Genomic DNA, 23,092 nt, shown 5'->3' with positions numbered 1-23,092 from the left:
CCTGAACGCCACCTGCTACATAAGCTCATATTCCTTCTCACTTGGAGGAATGTCTTGAAAAACTATTTTTAATGTGCATTGACATCAAGGGTTATAACAAGTACATGAACAAAATTCAATGTTGAAAACACATGTCGTATAGATTTTGTTCTAAATTCTTGATTCCCATGAACAAAGGAAGCGAATTATAATCAAATGTTCGAACTATATGAAAGATTTCCAACACTAACATTCAACTACTAGGAAGGAACAAATCAAAATTCATAGATTCTGTGTTTGTTTCTTCGTTTACCTGAAAACACGTCGGGTTGGTGCAAAATAAGAATCTTAAGAGAGCAAGGGAAAATTAATAATCCAAGGATAATCCATACGTTCATCAAGGTCTAGAAAGTTATTCTATTTTCGATGCATTCCAAGAATTACCAGTTTAATAAAGAGAATACGGTCGAACAAGTCAGATATTTAAAGCCAGGCTTTTCACTGGTCTTGAGATTTCTGTCGCTTTGTGTGCTGAAGGATAGGATCCTTAACCTTCAAGAAGAACGAGAAGATTAAAAAAAATTTCAGTTCAAGTATCATATCGGATTATTCCTTTATTAGTAAATTAGGAAGTACCGTGCTTGTCTTTCTGGAACGTTTGTCTTGAGTAGACTTTTCCAAGTCCATCTCGTCAAGGTGGTTTCCACTTCCATTCACTCTAATATTATCATTTCCTGGCACGAAACTTTCTCTCGACGCAGCTGGCTGCACGTTTAGTAATATCAGGAAACATTTCTACTACTCATTTTATTCATATTTTTACCCGTTATAAATTGATATATTAATTTTTTTATTTAATTATAAATTTGGTTCCTATAGTTTGGAAAAAGTTAGAATGTAGTCCCTATTGTTTTATTAGTTAGACTTATTAGTTAGAGTTTAGTTTTTATGGTTTGATAAAGCCTCAAAAATAGTCCTTATAGTTCGATGATATTCTCATACATAAATCCTACTGTAGGGACTATTTATGAAAGTTTTATTAATAAGGATTAGATTCTATTTATAAACCATAGAGACTAAATTTACAATTTAACCTTAATTTTTTCATTGAACCCACATTATTCGTCAAATATGGAGGGAAACGAATGGCAATAATCAGTTGACTAGTTGAGTAAAAGCTTCAGAAGCACTTACCACAGGCGTGCTTGTGGGAGTGTTTCCAAGGTTCTTTGATTTCAAACCATTTTGGTTTGTGTCTGATGTCACTCTCATGCGCGTTAAATCTGATCCAATGGAACGGAGGATACCACAAGTGGACATGTCCCTGTGGTTGCTATCTGAGAAAATAAAGTCATACTTTGTTACTGTAAGCACTGATAGAGATAGGACCATTTCTGGTGGAATCGGATCTTAAGTATTCAAAAGTTTATCGTCACTAACCCATCTTGTTGTTGGACTTTTCATGTGGTTCATAAGATTCGATTTCCTGGGGGGGAAATAATTAAAAATTAGAGACGTGAAAAGTAGAAAACATGAAATGCATATGTAAGTTAAAAGCTCAGGCATGCGGCTACGGTCCAAAGAGGTTTTGAACTGTTACCATGTCTTCGTAGTTCAATACTTTCTTTACTTCTTTCAACTTCTTTTCAGCCAAATCTGAGTGGATCACGCGTTTGCCTGATTGTGAAAATAGGAACAATGATTTGTTCATTAGTTGAAGCAAGTACTGAGGTCCTTTAAATTAAAGCCAAGACTGCAGAATTTTCAAGATGGTGGATACCCAGTCTTCGGCTCCCTTTGGCTTCAACGAAACCATCTCGAATCATCTTGTCAATGATTTTACGTACTTTGGTCAGACTGGCCTCTCCTTCAAGCTTGTTTTGAAGCTTTGCAACCGTCACATAACGCATTTGAAGAGTGTGATATAAGGCCTGCAATAAAAAAGTCAAAGAGTACAAATAAATGTGGATATCGTGCGTATTCAAATTCCATTGATTCAGCTCAGCATTATGCAAAAAAAGAGTTGAAGCTGTAAAGAACGATATTTGGGATAAATAGAGTAATGTCCTCATAATTTTTATTCACCGACATAGAAGGCATAGCAGTACTGAAATATATTCTTCCAGGGGATGGCCGAATGAAATACGTTTAGCTACCTTCAGATATAGGGTATCGTGGGCTGTGGTAGCTTTGACATCAACTTTGTCTATTTGACCATCAATTTCTTCTTTCACCAAGTCGAATTCATAGTCAAACGCCTGATACAATTGATGTTCCCAACAGAGTAAGGAGCATAAAAGAATAACATTCAGTATCACTTATGCATACGATTTTATCATGAAGAACTGACTGACAAACAAAAGAGTTAGACAACAACCTTCTGCTTGTTGATGTTGTAAGAATCCCTTCCAGTCTTGGACAAAACGCCTTCGTTAACAAGTTTGTCCATAATTTCTGAAATGCAATCAAAAGACTTGTATGTGTCTTATCAAATCTATAGTAATAACACATGATCCAGGACACCCAAGGATTTCAACATTAGTAAACTTAGCTTTCTCCATTAATAAATTTAACAAGGGACGCATTCCTATACCTTCAGTTAAAACCTGCAGTAAAAAGAAAAATAAACCAATATCATTTCAAAGTAAATAACAGTTATTGAGCAGCCAGTTTGAGAAACAAGGTCCCTACCACCGAAATGTCCGGAAAATTTGAAAGAACATCAGTAATTTCTAATTTGTCATATTGGTTACTGTTGATCCAGTCCTTCACCCTTGCTAACTGCTGTTCATCTTCCTCTGGATCCTGAGTATCATCTGCACACAATATGATTTTTTAACTAAATATTCTTCTGAAGAAATGACAATAAGCTGGGAAACACTGCATTGCTGGAGGGGTTTATTGCCGAAATAAGTGTTGTCAAATGCAGAAAACATGAAGACTTGCAGGAAATACGTTGAGATACATTTTGTGGATTTTCTAAATTTCGTATCAAATATTACAATACCATTCCGCTTCTTGTTTCCAGCTGATGATCTCACTTAAAATGTAGAAGTTTATACCAAAAGATTTGAACACGCATTCATTAATCATTACAGTCTACCTTCATCAATTTTGCTAGTATTATCTTGTTCTTGTTGTTGTAGCTTTTCTGCCAAGAAAATGTTTGTTATTTACAGTGACAACTAGAATGAATATCAGTATATAACAAACTTTTATAACAGGAGGACAAAGTGATAAAATAACGTTCATGCCACAACCTCTTGGTGCAACAATATAATCGCCTTCTGGGGAAGGGTCAACCTGGTTATGGAAGAGAAACATTGTCATGTGCTTTAGAGTACCTTGAAGTTACGATGACAAAACTTAGCTCTGGAAAGAGCCATTTAGGTTGGACTAGGATTATTTCACCTCACTGTCAGTTTCAGAAAACCCGTTCCTTTGTTCCGAGTCAGCTCCTAAGCTAACTTCAATCTCTTCATTATCATCATTTTCATCCTCACATGGATCAAGCACACTCTTTACCTGTAAATTTGACAAGCAATCAAAATTAACTCAATTATTAATCATGTGCGTAAAAACTTTTTTCAACTCAATAAATTGCAATCCCTTACTTTGAGAGCCAATACAAAATGCTTGCTGTTGACGTTTCCAACCTCCATCCTTAATGGACTTTTAGTCCAGGGATGATGTCCCTCTTCCTCTGTGCAACTCCTGAAGAATGGAGGTTCATAATCGACCGGCTGCAATAAGATGATCATAATTACTTCACCAACATGGATTTTGTTTTAAAGGAGAAAATACCCCTTTCTTCAGTCCAAAGATAAACATGATTTCTTCTGTATGTAGCACCATAAATTAACAATTAGCTAGCCAGTGTAACGTGGTTGAAAACTATCAGCAAGAAAAAATACGTCACAATAGCATGTGAAGTACAAATGTTCCCAACAATTGAATGAAAGAAACGTTGAATAATTTTGGAAAAGAGCATGTCAAGAAACATACCGTAACATCATCATAGTAGAGGAGTTTCATCAATATGGTGCGCTGAAATAAAGAATCAATCATGTTGACGCCAAACATGGTGTCTTATAAATACTTGATGAAAATTTGCATTTTAGAAACTTCAATGCTCTCAATAAAATTATGAATTCGTTAGGCCTTTACCTCTTCGGGCATCTTATCCAATGTTCTCATCAGTTGAACCAGTGTACGGACCATCTTACAAGCAGAACTCCTGAAGTTCAAGTTTTTATCACATATCCCGCCGACAGTATTAAAAAAGATGTACGAGAGAGATGCATTGCAACATTTGGTCTTCGATTAGCTATACCTCATCTGGTTGGGAGTTACTTCGGCCGTGGAGTTGCACTTGAATGTTCCTCCCTGTTTCTTGTTTCCAGTGCGAGTGACGTTCATTGAGACCTCTTGACTATCAGAACTGGAATAGCTGAAAGAAACTGCAGGCAAGGACTTAATAAGTATCAACCCAAACAATTGTTGGAAATCTCTAAATATTAATTCACTAGAACAACGGTAAGTTGTCTATGTAAACATTTCATTTTGCCAAACAGAACTCCATCTCTTTTAGCAGGATCAAACAGAAAATCCAGAGAAGTAAGAAAAAGAAAATCGAGAGAGCTTACAAGCATATTCCTCAATCATTGGCCCTTCCACTGCCTCGCATACGCAGAAGAGAAGCGTCTTAAGGTATTTCCGTTGCAACGCATCATATACACCTGAAGAAACGTAAAAAATAGTTGTGATCAGTAGATTAAAACTTGGAAACATAAAATATCAGATATAAGGCTAAACTCGACATGCCTTTTTCCATCCAGTCAATCAATCTTCGGGACTCTGCATCCATCGGCATAAGCTTCTTGATCTTCATCTCTGTCAACGAATCGAATTTACTATCGATTGAATAGTTGCTTTTAAAGAAACTGATAAGAACTGAACAAACTTATTGCTAAAAATCAGCGTACCTAAAGCAGGAACTGACTTATCGTTGAAATACTTTTCTGGAAAAAGACCTCTGATATAACTGATATTGAATATAGCGATGCGCAGCAGGTTCCTCGTCTGAAGCCAGAAAACAAAAACAAGTCGATCGGATCCAACTTCATACAATAATCGGGATTACAATTTTTTAATTACGAGATGAGAGTGTTCATATCTTGTAAATTTTTGGCAATGAAAAACAGAGCATCGATTTGAAAGTTAAGAAGTTAAATACTACGGAAAAAACTTTCGCACGTCGAAAATAAGATATTGAAAAAGATTCAAGTAATTTTCTTCATCGTGTGATTTTTTATTCTTTTGGCCATCGAAATCGAGTATGCATTGCAATCTTATGTGATACACAGAAATAGGAGGTGTAGTTCATTTTCTCTATAACAACAGTCATGTTCATTTCCGTTTCATATAAGTAAACGATCTCCAGAAAAATCTCTATGATAACATAATTTACACAAATTCAAGACCGATGATCATGTTCGTATACATGACTAAAATTATGAAACAACTGCTATGGCAGTTTAGCAGGAGTTGAGCAATTTGGAAATCGAAGTGTATAAGATTAACGAGAAGATAGCAAGCTACATTTGACAACAAGGCAATCAAACAGATTCAAGTTCAGCTATCAGTTCCATGATTATCCGCGAAGGAAACCTCAAATCCATTTCCAGAACACGAGAATGAATCAATGAAATAAAATAGGTTCCGAAGGAACTAACCAGGAGAAGAGAGTCCTGCTCCGTGATCTCTGCTTCCTTCAATTTCTGTGCCACAACCTGGAGGAATTTATTCGTTTCAGAAAGGGCAAGTAGAAGAAAATAAGATAGGCAGATATATAATTACAATCAAGCAAGAAAAAATATGTATATATTCTCAGAGAGCTTATTGAAATCACCATGGTTTTCAGTGTTTGGAAAGGAAATGGAGAAGCGGAGGAGGAAAGATGCTTTCCAGAGATCGGTTTCAAATTTTTGAAATAACGGGAATTATTCTGAGAAAATGTTGGCGGGAGATGAAGAAGACGAAGGGTACCGTTTTATAGACGGCTTAGAAATTTTAACCACGGTTACGAATTTAACCAGCACTGGTTTACTGAGCCTACGGATAGTAAATTCAACTCTTCAGGTTTTAGTATTTACTCATACTACTAGACTATAGCAACTTTTATTGATCGGTCTTTTCTTCTTTTTTTATTTTTATTTTTAATATTCGTAATAAGTGAAAAAATCTAAAAATATATTATATTTGTAAATATAAAAGTGTTGATTGGTCAACTTTTGAATTTTTTTTAATTTTCAATTTCATCCTCTCTTGTCTTATCTACGAGGCTGAGATTTGTACCCAATACTTGAGAATATCCAATTCATAAGTGATTTAATCATCGGTAATTATTATAAAAAAAACATTAAATATAAATAGCAAATGAAACAAGATTTGAAATAAACTACCTTTTTTAGTCAACAAATTTGCACCAGTTTTAGAAACATTTCTTAAAAGTTTGAAATAAGAAACGATAATAGTTATTAAACAAGTTAATTTTCAAAAAAATGAGAAATGTGAACAATATCAAACATGCCAGTATTTTTTTCTTTTTATAGGACTTTAAGAGTATGGTGTCTATCACAAATAAACTTTAAAAAATGACATAGATGATCCAACATGAAGGGCACAAATTGAAATATTTGTGTATTTGTGTACCGTAATATTTGTGTATTGATAATAACAATTATTAGTGATATTAGTGATAGAACTTAGATAGATATCCGTCATATTCATTGGTGATATTGAAATTAGGTAAATATCAGTAGTAGAAGTCTGTTAGCGATAAAAGTCTATAATTGACAATCATGATAAAAGTTTCTCGATAATAGTCATTGATAGCTTTGAGTGTTAGTCTTTCAAAATTGATAATCGCTGATGAGAGTCTATCGGTGATAACCACTAATGTTTTCTATCATTGATAGCTTAATATTTAATGATTTTTTTCACTGTTAATATCCACTTGTAGAAGTCTATCATTTATAGCCAACTTAGTGAATTTAATTAATAAAGTTGAATCTCGAACTAAAGTGTAAGTGGAATGTCTAGAAGTTATCACCGAACATGTTATTAGTGATAGAAGCTATCAACAATACTAATAACATGTTATTTGATGGTAAAAAAAATAATGATAGAAGTTATCTTTGATAGAATATTATCAATGACAAAAGCTATCACTGATAACTATGAGATAGGTGATATCAGTGATAGAATTCAAGTGATATCCATATATCGATGATATCAATGATATAAAAGTTGATTCCATTTTATGAAAGTCTATCATTGATAGCCACTGCTAAAAGTTATCAGTAATAGCCACTGCTAAAAGTTATCAGTAATAGCCACTAATTGAAACTATCAATGATAGTCATAACTATCAGTGACATGACTTAGGTATATATCAATAAAATGAATGATATTGATGATATTGGTGATATGACTTAGGTAAATATAAAAAATAGTCATTTATAGACCTCTTAATGATAGACTTTTATCACTTATAACTTTAAATGTTAATATTTGAAAAATGACAATTTTCTTTCAAAAGTTGATAACTACTTATAAAAGTCTATCATTGATATCCACTAACAGCATTAGGCATTATTATCTCAAGTTTGTTTCCAATAGATCAAAGTGTATCAACGATAGCCAAACTGATAGCAAATTGAAAGATGATATTTCAAGTGTTACTATTTTAAGGTTGTATTAATATTTCTCAAATTGAAAACTACCACTAATAGTAGCTATCAATGAAAACAACTAATAGTACCTATCAGTTGCTATCAATGATAGTTTTTAATTTCAGAAAATCAGAAGAAGAAGCGTGAAATGATGGTCTGTGTGTGGGATTTTTAGTCATTTATCTATATTGCTATCACTTATAGCCGCTATTAATGATATCTGGCACTAATTTTGTGCCATATCCCTAATATGTTTATCCTCATTCTACGTTTTTATAATTATTTTGGATCTGATTGTTATTTATGCAACCAATTAGTACATATTAGTTTATATGATTTCCTATTTTGTTTTTTTATTGATATTTAGTGAATATAAATTTTTGATATTTTTTCAAAGTGAGATATGCTCAGTAGTATTATCATATGCTCCATCCCCAGAGGTCGGAGGTTTAATCCTCCACCCAACGATAGTACTACAAAAAAATTGACATTTTTTATTGAATTACTTTGCTAATAATTAATTATTCATTTTGTTGTTAAAATATATCTTAAACAACACTGGAGTATTATTGAAACAAAATTTTCTCTTACACTAATGGCTCGTTTGGTTCATAGGAATAAGAGGTGGAAATGGGAAATAATATTTTATTACCATGTTTAATACAAGTTTTCAACATTTGAAATGAGAATATATTATTTTAACTTTCAAGGCATTTCATACTCTCATCTATTTAGATTTTTCATAACCACCCAAATAGGTGGGTTTTCTCCTTGAATATTCTCTCTCTCTCTCTTAAATAACCTTTTATCTTTTCATTTTATTTGTTTTTCTTATTGTTTGATATTGTTTAATTTATTTAATTTTTATAAATATGTTTAAATTAAATTTATAATTGACATATATAATTAATTTTATTAATAATAATATAATAATTGATTATATTATTATAAATTAATATGAAAAACCATAATCTTTTTAAAAAAATACATATGAATAACCATAATTATATTTGCTTAAATCTCTTTTTATTGGTAATCATATATAGGCATAATAAATTATTTATTAAAAATATAATGGCTTTAAAAAATATTAATCAATTAACTAATAATAAAATTAGTTAATTTTTTCAACTAAACAATCTTGTACACTTATACTTCTACTTTTAATTAAACAATTAGCTAATTAACTCTTCAATTAACAAAATTACAGAAAAAAGAAAGAAAGAAAATAGATTTTTAAATCAATTACCAATATAAAAATGATAATATAATTGTACAATATAAAAAAATTAATTGATAATAAATATATTAAACTGGAGGATGATTGGATAAATTTAATTAAATTTTAATGGTTTAAAATTGATTTAATAACTTATTTTGTTAAAATAAATTAACAAACAAAAATTAATTATTAAAATTAATTATGATTAATTTTATACTCTACAATTGCATAAAAAAGTATAACACATTCTCATACATATTATTCTCACTCCAATATATAGCAAAACACAGTCATCTTTGATTTCCAAACATATTCTTGAACATTCTATTCACAAGCATCTTTTATTCTCAGACATCTATAAATCTTAAACCAAACGACCCCTGAAAGATGATAGCATAATATAGATGAAATTATCAGAAAATAGACTTTTCCAATGGTAAAACATTAATTGTCCATTGATTATACTCAATATGGTAAAAAAATCTCAATTTGACGAACAACCAAAGTAGTTGCATGATACTTTAAGAGGCCAATTGTTTTCTTGGGAATGTAGATAACCGGAATCCTAGATGTCCGAAATTATAATATTATGAATTATAGATCTCCGACATCTTTAGATTACTGTATTTATTTTGTATGATTTCTCATCAGAAATGTCTTAAATTTACCTAATGTTCCAAGAATACTCTAACGACTATATAATAATAATAATAATAAAAGAAAGGACAAAAATAAAAAATGAAGATGACTTCAACTCGAGAATTTGGCAAACCGACATTTCAGTAGGACATCCAAAACTCTCTTAGGATACCCAAGAATCTTAAGATGTCGAGGGACCAAAACAAACGTGGTAATCCAAATGTCCACTCTATAAAAATTTAGGATACTCACGAAACAAACGATATATTTTCTAAACTCATTACGGGGATTAACTTGTGCAAAAAATTAAAAGAAGTTATGAAAACTATTTTTACAGTAACCCATTATTTTCATTTTTTTAAGATCGTGCTCAGAAAAAATATATTTAAATAACTGTTTTCTTTTATACAATTTCTTGTGCCCATTAACTTATTTTCCTCCAAAACTTACACATGTTTAACTTTAAACATATATAATAACATTAAAGTTTGACCCGTCATAATTCTTTAAAATGGTTTAGGAAATGAAATAAAATTGAAATCATTGAACAAGAACATTCCCAAACAATTCAGGTATCTTGATAACAAAGAAGCCCTATAGCCAAGGGCAATTCAAATTCACCATGTGAACATTCTTCAATCCATGAATTTATAGGAATATGCATTATCTCTCACAAATCAAATACTGACACCTAATATTATGAATTCCTTTTCTTTCCTCATTAATCCAAATAACCTAAGAACCCTTTTTTTTTTCTTGGCGATTGGGGAAAAAATAAATCTAAAAATACTAAGAAGAAAGCAAATGAGTTAAATAGGGAGAATATTGTTAGTTCTTATTCCACAACCTTCACAAAATCTTAATACATATTAGAGGCTTGCCTTTCAAAGGGGTCTCTATTTGAATTCAGTGAAGGATAAACAGCAGCTGCTATTTTCTGTCTAAGGTTGAACTTTTTAGCAATAAGTGGTCTGACGTCTTCAACTCCCACCAATGTTTCCAAAAATGGAAGTAATGAAAGCAACTCTTTATCTGAGCGATCATCAAACCAGCTCTCTATTGGTATTCCATTGTCCACTTGGAACCCAAATGCCTGAAATAATACAATAAACTTAGGACACTTCTAGTTTCAGAAGGACCACAAGCCAGCTAACTATCAGGGGCGTTCTAACTTGAAAATGGTAAAGATAGTTGCAGTTACCTGTGGAGAATTATCAACGATAATAACACGTGCCAAATCACGCCCAAGAATGGATAAATCTTTGAGATAGTTTCCATCCACAAAAACACACGATTCGCGGAAAACACGATGCCGAAATATTTTCCTCTTTGGATCGAGAACATTCAAGAGCTGCTCTGCATAAATACTCTGACTAGCTGTAAATATGATAATCTCAAAACGTCGGGCAACCGCTTCCATGAAATCTCTGAGATAAGGTCGGCATCGAACATAAACTGTATGCTCCTGGAGGTTGAAATTTACAGGAAATGTAAAATCAGCATCAACACATGGCTCGAGTGTAGAATGCACCAAAGTTTCTGCAAAATGAATGTACACATGGTGGGTTATTTTAAAAGGGGGTAAATTTAAGAACATGAAAATTTAACTGGATCCACAATGTCGAATGAAAAAAGAATGTCAATTACCATCAACACAACAGAATAGGATGGGTCAATTGATCCTCAAAGTTTATTTTGAACTTCAACTACCCATCACTCATGATTGCATTGTAAAAAATAGCAAAATGCTAAACTAAGCACTTAGAATATGATGATGTAATCTTGACTGGTAAAAAAAAAACTGTGGCCGTATTTAAGAAAAATCGACACAATAACCAGCCTACATGCATCATATGATATCGGTGTCAAGACTTCTTACCATCCAAGTCCAAAACAAGAGTCGTGGGAGGACAACTCCGAGTCTGTTTTGGTAGTAGCATGGGTCGATAAGTTGGGACAACTGCTGATAAAGCAGGTAGATTCTTGATGAAGAAATAAGGATCGAAATCATCTATTTCTTCATATTCATCATCCTGCACATGAATTTCAGCTGCTATAGTATCATGGGCATGCTCATCGACACACTCCAGCTTAGAGTTCTTCATGGCAAGATATATAGCTGATACTTCAGATGATAGACTAGCATCCCCTAGATCTGCATTATGGAAACAAATTCCTTAAACCTAACAGTTCTACACAACTAAATTTCATACAATCATCAAAATCTCGTACTTGCAAAGCAAGTGTGGCCTTACTGTAATTCTTATCTTGATCACCATGAACAATATATTCTGAGTTATCTAGTTTGCTATCAGAATGGAACACTTGATCTCCACTTTGAAAGAATTTGATAAACTCAACTGGCAAGAAATTTTAAAAAATAAATTAAAATCCACGCATGTTACAGAATAATTGTAACTCCAAAGGAAAATAACATTCTCCAGGAAATAATTTCATTGTCTACCTCCATTGTGATCTTCTCCTCCAGCATGAGCAGATACATGAAATGAAGGAGAAAATATGGTTTCCGATGCCGAGTTATCAATGTCATCGTCATAAGCCTGCCAAATGAATTACAGATGTAATGCCCTACATAATAAATAGAGAACCGATCTTCCCCACCAAAACCAGATAATAAAGAACCGCCAATCTAAACTACACATCCATGTATGTTGTCCGTCTAGGCAGCATTCATGAGTAATTTACCTTGAAGCCCAAGGTAGCACCATCAGTTGCATCATGGTCCAAACAAGCACCAGATGTCTCATTGCGTAGAAAATCATATTTAATGTTTAGATCTGTTAGAACATCTTCTTCATTCTTTTTTGATGGAAAACCACCTGAAAACAAGACAAACTCTTAACAAAATTGGCACTCATAACTCTTCATATTTAAACTGAATTTTGATTAGATTTCTTTCTTCCAATGGGCTAAGGGTAGAAATTTTATAAATAAAAGCCATGGTTGTCCGAAATAAATATGATAGATCTGTTTTATGCAAACAAGTTTAAATTGGATGGCTAACTTAATTTTAATAATGTTTACATAGCAATTACTATCAGATGTGATGTGAAATAATAGACATATTCAAAAGTGATAGACAACACAAAGAAACTTCCTCCGATGTTCAAGAGCAGTCAATACTAGTCAGAAATGAAAAGTAAGAGATGCAAGCTAACTCAAACGAGACTAGATGCTCTAGACATACATAGGTTTCCACCTACTCAAGAAAAGAAAAACTTTTGTAAAAGACCTCGGTGAATAGGCAGAAATTAGTAGCTTACCAACAGTACGTTTTCTAGCAGAGGATGTTATTAATTCAGTTATATTCTTTTCTACAACTTGTAACGTTTCAGAATATTTTCTTTGAGATCGTAAGACTTTGGGACTGACAAGCTCTCGAGCAGCATTTCTCCCATGACATTTTTTCTTTGTCTGCATTTTTCAAATTGATGGGAAGAAGTTCCAATCTCAAGAAGTCACTCGATATGAGTGCCCACTTGATTTTGGGAGCAATCAATAAATTAGATAATGCATAATCATAAATAATTAGTAAAAGATTGCTGCTAGCTGTTATAACGAAATTCGGATAACTTGACCCAAACTTCCTACAAAGCAGAAGATAATTAATTCTAAACATATCACATTACTTAACAGGAATAAGAAGACTGCCACCTCATTCCATTTTAAACAAAAACAACAAAAGGTTGGAAAAAAAATAGTCCATGTTAATCAAGTATTAGCTTACCATAGAGCCCAAGCCCTATAGACCAAGCACGTGATTAACATTCAAAACATGAAAAAATATTGATATTAATCATTGCATAAAAAACCAAATTTACAAGTACAGAGCATATATTCACTAGCGAGTAGTACACACGCCATCCAGTTAAAACCTAGCAGCCCTCATCTCTGAATACATCCATCTAAAGAACAATACTTGAAAAGAGACATCTGAGTGAGTCGATTTGGAACTTATCATTGTAATTATTAGTACTAGAGATGGAAATTACCTACGTACTAAGAAATTTTCCACAGATCAAACTTAAAATCCCACCCAGATATACATCGTGTACCATGTAAGAATTAAATCACCAACCCAATTGCAGACTTGTAAATTTAAAACCGAACACTCAATACATAGGACAGATTAATTGAGAGCATGTCAGATGTAAGAGCTAAATCAAAGAAATTTAATTTCGAAACTGTTTTAGGGTTTACGACAAGAAATGTTAAATATGAAAAATTTCGGTACAATCAGCAGTAGATTATCGATTAAGATATCCCCAATATTCGAATTTAACAAATATAATCATTAAAAATGCAGCGATTACCAATGAGTATAACCACAATCCATTGTCTGAAATAAGAAAGAACGATACAGAGAGCTAGAGATCATAAAAATCAAGAAATGATACCAAAATTCCGATTTAAGAAAGCTAAAGAAAGTACACTGAAGCAACATATAATAACGCTGAAAGCCACTAAATCAAAGTTAAACAGCACCTGAGGCAAAAACTGAACCAAGAAGAAGATCAGAAAGCGGGGGAAGCAGCTTGCTTACTTTGACTGAAATCAGACCGAGGAAAAAGAAGGAGAATATTAGTTCAAAGAAGACATTGAAGGAGAGATCGAGCTGAAGCTCGAGCAATCAGAAGTAACCCTAGTCTGGTTTAAGCAGAGAGCAAAACAGAGGTTTGGATTTTGGAAGTTTGGAGGTTTTTCCCTCCAATGAAAGCGAAAAGAGAGAGGGAAAGCAGAGGGATCGAAAATTATTTTCGTTCGGACAAAAGGATGAGAAGATAAATAAGTATTTTTTATTTTTTTATTTTTGAAAATAATCTCTTTTTTAAGACTCTGGTAGCTCGTCCTTTACCTACTCGCGGTTTCCGTCAAAAGTACGATACTCGCTCTCTTTTACTGCCACGTCATGCTAAAGAAGAATTGGATCCACAACTTCATTAATGGACCTTGATTGCATTTTTTTAATAATTTTTTTCATTTTGACTTTTGTATACTTTGATAATGATAGGGACCTCTATTTTCTGAAAATTTAAGACAAGCCTAATTAAATGACTCGGTTAAATTTATAATATTTAGAGTTCGTTTTTTGGAATTATATTTATTTACTAACATGTCTTGTGTTGTGTATGTGGCTTAAATATTAATTTATGACTTTATGTAGTTTTTGGGTGTGGAGGCATTTTGGAATAAAGAGAAAATGTTGTGGAGGTATTTGGGAAAATTGAAAAGTAGGGGGGCCTGATGGTGAAATTTTTTAATTTTGGTTGCAACTATTGCCTCGTTGGAGGAATCTTTTTTGAAATTTCAAAAATTGAGCGCCGCACGGAAACACACAGCTGCTCTGCGGTAGCTCCTCAGCCGTTCGCTCAAAACTTTTGAATTTAAGTTGCTCGACGTGGCAATGTGTATGTTTGCCACGTGTAGGGATCAGATCGTCTTTCATGTCGATATGGGCAGTTTTCGGTAGGCTGGTTGTTGGGCCAAATCATGTACATGTAATCCTTTTTTAGTTCAATGAATGTAAGAATTACAACCCAAATGAAGAAGCTACGTGAATTATGAATTATCATCCTATGCTCATATTGGAAAGTATATTTTTTATTGTTTTTAGTTTAAGAAAAAGATAGATTTTAATCCTCGATTAAGCAAGGTGTATCAAGATACATCCTAACATTTAAATCTGAAATTTGTTGTAATTGTTCGCCTTTAAACTTCAAATTATGTTGCAATTTATATCTTATAGTATGATTTCGATGGAGAAATTGCTGAAAATAACCGGTTATATTACAAATTTCACTCTTAGAATAATTTAGAATTAAGCCCGCTTGATGAAACTCTCATAAATAGTCCTCTACGATGGAGATTATTAATGAGGATTTGATAAAACTATAGAAATCGTTTATGAGTTTTATCGTACTATAAGAACTACATCCTAACTTTTAAAATCATATAGATTAAACTATAATTCTCTCTAAACTACGGTGGTCAATTTTGTAATTAATCAACAACAATATTCTCACGTGTGTGTATATACGTATAAAAACAATTGGTGAATTAGTTGCATTTGAATAAAGGGTAAAAATGGTAAAAGTTATATATGCTTAGGGATCGTTTGAATTGAGGTTTTAGAGATGTTTGGGAATAAATAATGTCTAAGAATAAAAATGATTGGAAATAAGATACATAATGTATGGCAATCAGATGTTTGGGAATAAAAATGATTATGTATGATAATAGGAATATGATGTCTAAAAATGTGATACTTTTTATGCAATTATAGAATATAAAATTAATTAAAAAATAATAATTTCAATAATTAATTTTTGTTTGTTAATTTATTTTTATTCCATTAAGTTATTAAATCAATTTTAAGCCATTAAAATTTACCTAAATTTACCCACCCATCCTCCAGTAAATCAATTAAATTTTGTATATTACACATTTATATTATTCAAATTTTATTTAAAAAAATATTGGTAATTAATTACTTATATATATATATATATATATATAATATATATATAATATATATATATTATATATTGATATAAACTAATTGATTTTAAATCATAAAATAATATTTTTAATATTTAAAAAATAACTACGAATATAGATTAAAACTAGAAGTATAAATGTACAAGATTTTTTAATGAAAAGAAAACTTATTTTATTATTAGTTAATTAATTAATATTCGTTAAAGATTAATTGATAATTTTAATAAATAATTTATGATGTTAATATGTATTACCAGTACAAAGGGAGCAAATATAAATATGGTTATTCACATATATATATATATATATATAAGATTATGGTTTTTCATATTAATTCATAATAATGAAATAAATTATTATATTAACATCATTATTAATAAAAATTAATTATATATATCAACTATAAACTTAATTTATACATACTTATAAAAAATAAATAAATCAACCAATATCAACAATGAAGAAAAACAAATAAAATGAAAAGATAAAAAGTAAGAGAGAGAACAATCATTAGAAATAGAGAAAACTATCTATTTTGGAAGTTATGAAAAACTTCAATTGATGAAAATATAAAAATATTAAATGTCTTGGAATAAAATATTCTCATTCACAAAGTTAAAAACTTGTATCAAACATGATGATAGAAAATTTTCATGAACCAAACGAGCCATTAGGATTTAAATGGATGAAATTAAGAGTTGGGACAGTCTCAGGTAGACAGTTTCTATGGGGCGTAGGCCTCTCAAAAGGTAACGGAGGCGGTGTCGAAAAATAATACTTATTATTGTTTAAGGTGAATTTTGATCTCTCTCCCATAGATTTATCATCCATTTGTAATTGTTCTATGAATAAATAAATTCAATAGAAAATGGTCATAATTCAACTTTATGATCTAGTGCTTGAAATCATAGATGACAAGTAAGAGCAGGAAAATATTAAGGGAAAAAAATAACTTTCACTCCTAAACTGCAATATTAATCTTGAACTTATAAAAGCAATACAATTTTACCCCCTCGTGAGTTTTTGTTAGAAAATGAAGTTTTAAAAAGATGATTGTTGTGTTTAACGTGTGTAGGATTTCAATGAAAAACGACCTCAAAGCTTTATTTATTTATTTATGTTATTTTATTTATTGAAATTTGTGAATGGTGACAAGGTTGTTCGAACTTCCATTTATATAAAAATTAGGAAGTTTACAGAAAATTTCCCGTAGTTTTTAAAATTAAAATTAGTCGGTGAATTTGAAGAATTGATAGAGGGTAAAAATTAACACACTACCGAGGTTGGAATATACATGAATACTTTTCAAATGTCATCTGTGTAATTAAAGAAAAGAAAGTCTTCCATTCACATAAAAAAATGCATGTATTTGAAACACTGAAAGTATTCTTATATTTGTGTGAATATCTATTTTTGTTGGATTGGATTAGATCGTGAGTTGAATAAAAAAAAATTTGGGTTGACCCAACCCAAATTTTACATATACACATGTATATATATTCTCTTTGTTTAAATTATGATTACTTTGTGTTGATGAATTGTGAATTTTTAATATTTTTTCTTTTAAAATTGTTATGATATTTGTCTTTTAACTAAAGTTTACAATAAATATCATAAATATCTGGAATTTAACGTTTAAGTTTTATGAGATTTTAGTTAGAAAAAATAAATTACAATCCGACAACCCAACTCGAATTTTAAGGGTTGGGTTGGAAACTTTACTAGGGTCTTTTAGATTGTCAACCCAACCAACTCTGAATTTTCGAATTGGTCCAAAAAATATCCTCAACCTAACCCATGTACACTCTTAATTTCTTCTATGGAAACATAATCCAAATAATCCTAGTCTTTAACAGAAAATATAATATATATATATATATATATATATATATATATTTATATTATTAAAAAAATGAATATGAAAATTCATTTCTAAATTTGATATTTTAAATCAATTTTCAATGCTAACAATTATTCCTAAACTCCATTGGTTATAGTATTCATCTATCAACAAAGTCGAAAATGAGCCAACTTAAATATAGTTTCGAAAATTCAAATCTCCACCCCTTCACATATCATTTTATTTAGCCAGTCATGAAAAGTCTATACTAAAATGTAACACACATAATAATAATAACAATCCAATCAATAAGTTTTATTCAGACACGAGAAAGTATTATTCTTTCTTAAATCATCGTTAACACTGAAAACTGATTTGATACACCAAAAATTATAATGAAATTTCCAGAAAATTAAAAAAAAAAAATAACAATAACACTATTTTTCTTTATTCTTTGGGATAAAGATGCTCCTATGATTGGATAGATTTAAATTTTACATTATAAATTTAGCTGAATATACAAATTCCATGCTCCGCAAGGGTTAGTTTCAGTATCTATTTCTTCTAACATCAACTTTAGACTAAAACCAATTGAATCTAGCCATCAAAATGCAAATAAAAGTTTTAAAGCTACAGAAACGGGGAAACATTCTCCCAGTTGGATTTCTTCATATAGTCAGGCAGGAATACCGGAAAGCAAAAGGCTAAAATTGAACGAACCGACATAGTAATATTACTCAACCAACTACAAGTTCAAATATTTTCTATCTTTAATAAAAAAAAACTGCTATGCTAAAGCATATTTGAGTTTTACTTAACAAAAATGATCTCAAAGCTAACCTAGCACAATAGATATGAGAAGCACTTGTGAGTTAAAAAATACCAGTAGGGAGGCAGGATTCTAGATTCTTCATCACAATGTAATGATTCTTTTTCATTGTATCCTTTTGGACACTGCCATGAGGGGCATTCCAGCAAATAGACTTTTCAGAAGAGCAGATTTGCAGGTCCAGAATCTAAAAGTCTCACCTCGAAGGAGGAGGTGGAATGTTGGATTTTGTCATTCCAACCCATGCAACAATTCCAACAGCAAGGATGATCCATCCGAATATGTCATACTTTAGATCGCTGCTCTTCTTCTTGTTGGAACTCTGGTTATTCTGAATTGTACCACAACAAATAAAACAACAAACAACCCTCGTTAGCAGGAGGAACATATGCTTTACCAAAAGGAGAGGGAAAAAGCTACATGATTAGTAACCTTTGGGTTTGAAGCAGCAGTAGCTCCCCCACCTGAAGGCCCTGCACTCTGTTGACCGATACCATGCTTGTGGATCTCTGAATGAAACTCGGGTGCCTAAGACAACATAACATCAGATACCTACAATGGTCATACTTTCAATTTATACATCCCCGTGAAAATGCCAATAACTAATTCACTAAAACATATAATAAGAAACGGCAACTCCGCAATCCTGGGTGGGTGTAAATATCCACGTCTCATTCCCAGTCCCTATCCCCATTCAACATCATTTTAGAAGCCAAGCCAAAAGACAAAAATTAAGGATTCAACAGTTTCTTCCAATACTAGTCAAAGTTTATTCAAATAGTAACCCATATCTAACCAACCAGACTACCCAAAATATAGCAACAAGAGCATTGACCCTAAAAGCTTTCTAGCCTTCTTTGCAAAGACAGTGAGCAGAAGCATTTGAAGAAGGAACAATCGAATCTTGAGAGAAAAATACAAATTTCGACTAAACATAATTACATGCCCACTGATCTATTGAAATATACTATATATAATTATATTTCACATTTACAATAACAATCATTTTCAGAAAAGTAAGATAACCCTATGATGATTGAAGACATCTTTTCGACCATGTTAAAATCCATTAACTATGCCAGGGAAATTTCCATAGACTCTGGGAATAGTGACATGCAAATGTAGGTGGAAGAAGGAAGAGGATTCTACCACATAAGCACAATCTACCTTGCTTTAATGGAAGCCATCCTCAATCCAACCTTGACTCTATTATGCATGTGGCAACAAACCCCAAAGCCTAAAGCAATCAAAACTAACAGTAAGAATCAGAATACTTGCTCAAAGAAATGGACTCCATAGTTACAAATACCACACTGTCCTAGAGTCCCAACTACCACACCTATCAAGTACGGAGAAACCAAAAGGTGTTGCACAGTACATTGTATCTTTGAAATAACTCACTTCCAAGCAGTTTATACAAGTGCACTTCAATGTAAACTGAGAATCAATGACAGGATTATATTATATCCTCACCTTTGCATTGACTTCAAGGGACTTGCGATATAGTTCATTACTAGGATCCTGAGGGAAAAAAATCCCAACTATTTAGAATTAATTAAAGTTTAATGGTTCCAAAAATCAAGCGAGTTCAATTAAATCCTCACATATCACCTCATCTAGGGCATTCTGGAAACACTCGTGTGCTTTATCAAAATAGATCTTGGCCTCATCCCCGTCGGGAGTAAGAAAAGCATGTGAAGTGTGAGCATTCCCAAGACACCAAAGAGCATCATGCTTCGCGGGATTAATAGCCAAAGCCTCCTCCAGCTTCACAACAGCTTCTGCAAGACCAGATTCAGTTTATTCTCATTAGTATACGTTAGTTCATCATGGAACATTAGAGCCGATGCAGATTTTTACACATTTAAAAGGTCAATGAGCGTACCTTTGATCATATTTTTCGAATCAGAAACACTCTGAAATTGAGATAACTCTAGCAACGCCCCTCCCCACTTGGTCAAATTCTGAAAAATGCATGGATAGAATGATATGACGACAATATACTATTTTCAACAGCTTAAATTGAAAGATGATATCAATCCACCCCCTTCCCCGTCGTAAACACAACAGAAACTGATGACGAGTTCTCAACGGTGAGTAAAATCAGATAAAGATAGAATAAGAAACATGAAACGAGATAATAGGAAGGAAGGAAGGAAGAAATACATCGGCATCAAGCGGGTTGGAGGCGTAGTTAGCTTCGGCGGTTTTTCGAGCGTGCTCAAAGAGAAGAAGGCGATCAAAATCATCCTGAGAAAACTCCATGGTTGACAAATGGATAAATGAAAGAGAAAGGGGGATTCCGGCGAGAACCTAGGAAGTCAGATTTGAGCTCCGATGAGGCAATCAGGGAGCTTCTCTCTGATTAACTTGGCTATGGCGATTGGAACGACTACACAACCAGTAGGGTTCCGTGCCACAGAGCTTTGCTTTGGGCCAAATTTCGTCTAAACTCTAAACAGGCCCATTTCGATAATTTTGGAAAATTAACTAGTTTTTATTTTTATTTTTATTTTTTAGTACGGGAAATAAATAAATTTTTATTAAACGTACAAAATACTCCTCAATTTATCGTTTTCATTGGTTTAAAAAATATCCATATATTTTACATTTTACGATATTACTCATTAGGGTAGATGAACATGTCATTGACATATTTTTCAAGTTCTAGCTTTTGTGCAATGTTTTAAAGGTTGAGGATAATATTGTAGTTTTTAAAAGAATAAAGTTATTTTGTTAACACAGATTACAAAGTTTAAGATTTTTTATTGTTTTTTATTATTATTATTATTATTATTTTACAATTTGGCTAAAAATTTGTGATTAGCTTACCAATTTGTTCCTTTTAACTTTTAAAATTGTGGATTTAGTCCTTAAAATTTAATGTTTTTTAAATTTATCAATATATTATAGATAAATTTGAAATTTTACCGTTCTATTAGAAATGTAGTTTAAATTTATATATAATATTAATCCATTTTTATATTTTTTTAGTGTGATGAATTTATTAGAAATTAAAATTTCACATATATAAATTCTAAAATTTAGAGACGTATAAGACAACACCAACTCATAGCTCAAATAGACTGATTAATTGAAAATAATAATAATAATTATTATTATACACTTGATAGTTAGTAACACGTGACCATTTCGTGAATTATGGGGTTATATTCTATTCATTGGGTTTTTTTTTTTAAATGCCACAACAAAATATTTTCTAAAAAAATTCATTATTATTTAAACATTTTTAATAAAAAAATTAATTAAAATATACTAAAAATTATTTTTGAATGATTGTTAAGCATTCTAATTTCTTTCCTAATGACTTAATTTTTAAATTAAATACTTGAAAATATATTCTAAATATACCCTAAATATTATATAATATTAACAATTTTTTTCAATTTTAAGACAACGATATTTATGTATTTTAAAAGCATATTTGTTTCCTTAAAAGACAATTACGAGCATAGCTCATTACATTTACAAACCTAAGATACTGCCCTTTATGCATAAATATGGTCTTTTGTGAATATGTGTGTGGTTGAACTAAAAGAATAATATATTTCAAACTTTAAAATTGGAAAAATATCCGTTTACCTTCAAATTGACAAGCTGTGTAAATTTTAACACTACGCTTCTAATGTCATCGAGTTATCAATTTTAATCATACGCTTTTATTTTATCCTCAAATTTGATCAAGTTCGTTGATTTACAATATAGGCCGAGTTTTCATTTCAATCATCACTAGAAAGGTTTCCAAAATCATGTGTGCTTTATGATAGGTTGTTGTGTTGTTTTTTAAACTATAAGAAACATTAGATCATATGGTTGTTTCGTGTTTTCTGATATGCTTCCATATACTACATCTAGTAGGAGCGTAATCGGTGGCTGCATGGAGGTCGACCGAGGTCGGTGTCTGCTCTGATTCACCTTATGATCTCTACGGTTCGTGCTCGTGTTGCTTCTTGGCTGGTTATGTTAGACATATTTAAATAATAATACGTTTAATTAAAGTATGGGCTATGTATATGACATTGGTTTATTTTATTAGATTGGGCCCTATTATGTGATCTAATTAATTAAGACCCTAAATTGCTAATTGAGTATGAACTTAATGGGTAGAAGCTCATTCCGTTAGTTTAATGGGAACCCTAATTGAACTAGAGACCTTAGGACTATGGTCCCCGAGATACCAAAACAATAAGCACTCAGTCTTTCTTGAATCCCAGAGAGATCCCACTAAGGGCATTTGGAGTTTTGGTTGAGGAAGACCATAGTCATCCATCATCATCTCGAAACTATCATCAATTTTTCAATGGAAT

The 23,092-nt window shown here is 31.7% G+C and overlaps 3 protein-coding genes across 4 annotated transcripts; all 3 read right to left on the bottom strand.

Annotated features, from left to right (window-relative positions):
- LOC120075194 (meiosis-specific protein ASY1) lies at nucleotides 1-6,166 on the bottom strand. The gene is made up of 22 exons (XM_039028395.1): nucleotides 5,891-6,166; nucleotides 5,715-5,771; nucleotides 4,965-5,061; nucleotides 4,804-4,872; nucleotides 4,626-4,718; nucleotides 4,313-4,439; nucleotides 4,147-4,216; nucleotides 3,985-4,026; nucleotides 3,594-3,722; nucleotides 3,391-3,504; nucleotides 3,240-3,282; nucleotides 3,083-3,130; nucleotides 2,671-2,795; nucleotides 2,573-2,585; nucleotides 2,357-2,433; nucleotides 2,136-2,237; nucleotides 1,760-1,910; nucleotides 1,580-1,656; nucleotides 1,420-1,465; nucleotides 1,174-1,316; nucleotides 616-744; nucleotides 1-531 (listed from the first exon to the last, which is right to left on the bottom strand). The coding sequence occupies exons 1-22, from the start codon at nucleotides 5,891-5,893 to the stop codon at nucleotides 478-480; spliced, it is 1,809 nt and encodes a 602-aa protein (XP_038884323.1). The 5' UTR covers nucleotides 5,894-6,166; the 3' UTR covers nucleotides 1-477.
- Nucleotides 6,167-10,207: 4,041 nt separating this feature from the next.
- LOC120076843 (CTD small phosphatase-like protein 2) lies at nucleotides 10,208-14,363 on the bottom strand. 2 transcript variants are annotated; one of them, XM_039030786.1, is made up of 8 exons: nucleotides 14,141-14,363; nucleotides 12,861-13,075; nucleotides 12,283-12,416; nucleotides 12,041-12,137; nucleotides 11,832-11,936; nucleotides 11,456-11,731; nucleotides 10,778-11,115; nucleotides 10,208-10,669 (listed from the first exon to the last, which is right to left on the bottom strand). In XM_039030786.1, the coding sequence occupies exons 2-8, from the start codon at nucleotides 13,015-13,017 to the stop codon at nucleotides 10,436-10,438; spliced, it is 1,341 nt and encodes a 446-aa protein (XP_038886714.1). In that variant the 5' UTR covers nucleotides 13,018-13,075; nucleotides 14,141-14,363; the 3' UTR covers nucleotides 10,208-10,435. The 2 variants fall into 2 exon arrangements, with proteins under 2 accessions (XP_038886714.1, XP_038886713.1); XM_039030785.1 differs by having other exon boundaries at nucleotides 14,083-14,362.
- Nucleotides 14,364-18,622: 4,259 nt separating this feature from the next.
- Nucleotides 18,623-21,197, bottom strand: LOC120075025 (mitochondrial import receptor subunit TOM20-like). The gene is made up of 6 exons (XM_039028164.1): nucleotides 20,931-21,197; nucleotides 20,650-20,728; nucleotides 20,376-20,545; nucleotides 20,238-20,285; nucleotides 19,197-19,292; nucleotides 18,623-19,095 (listed from the first exon to the last, which is right to left on the bottom strand). The coding sequence occupies exons 1-6, from the start codon at nucleotides 21,027-21,029 to the stop codon at nucleotides 18,961-18,963; spliced, it is 627 nt and encodes a 208-aa protein (XP_038884092.1). The 5' UTR covers nucleotides 21,030-21,197; the 3' UTR covers nucleotides 18,623-18,960.
- Between the last annotated feature and the right edge of the window lie 1,895 nt (nucleotides 21,198-23,092).

The sequence above is a fragment of the Benincasa hispida genome, chromosome 4, assembly GCF_009727055.1.
Source record: "Benincasa hispida cultivar B227 chromosome 4, ASM972705v1, whole genome shotgun sequence".
NCBI lineage: Eukaryota > Viridiplantae > Streptophyta > Magnoliopsida > Cucurbitales > Cucurbitaceae > Benincasa > Benincasa hispida.
This window is presented reverse-complemented; position numbering and strand designations above follow the sequence as displayed.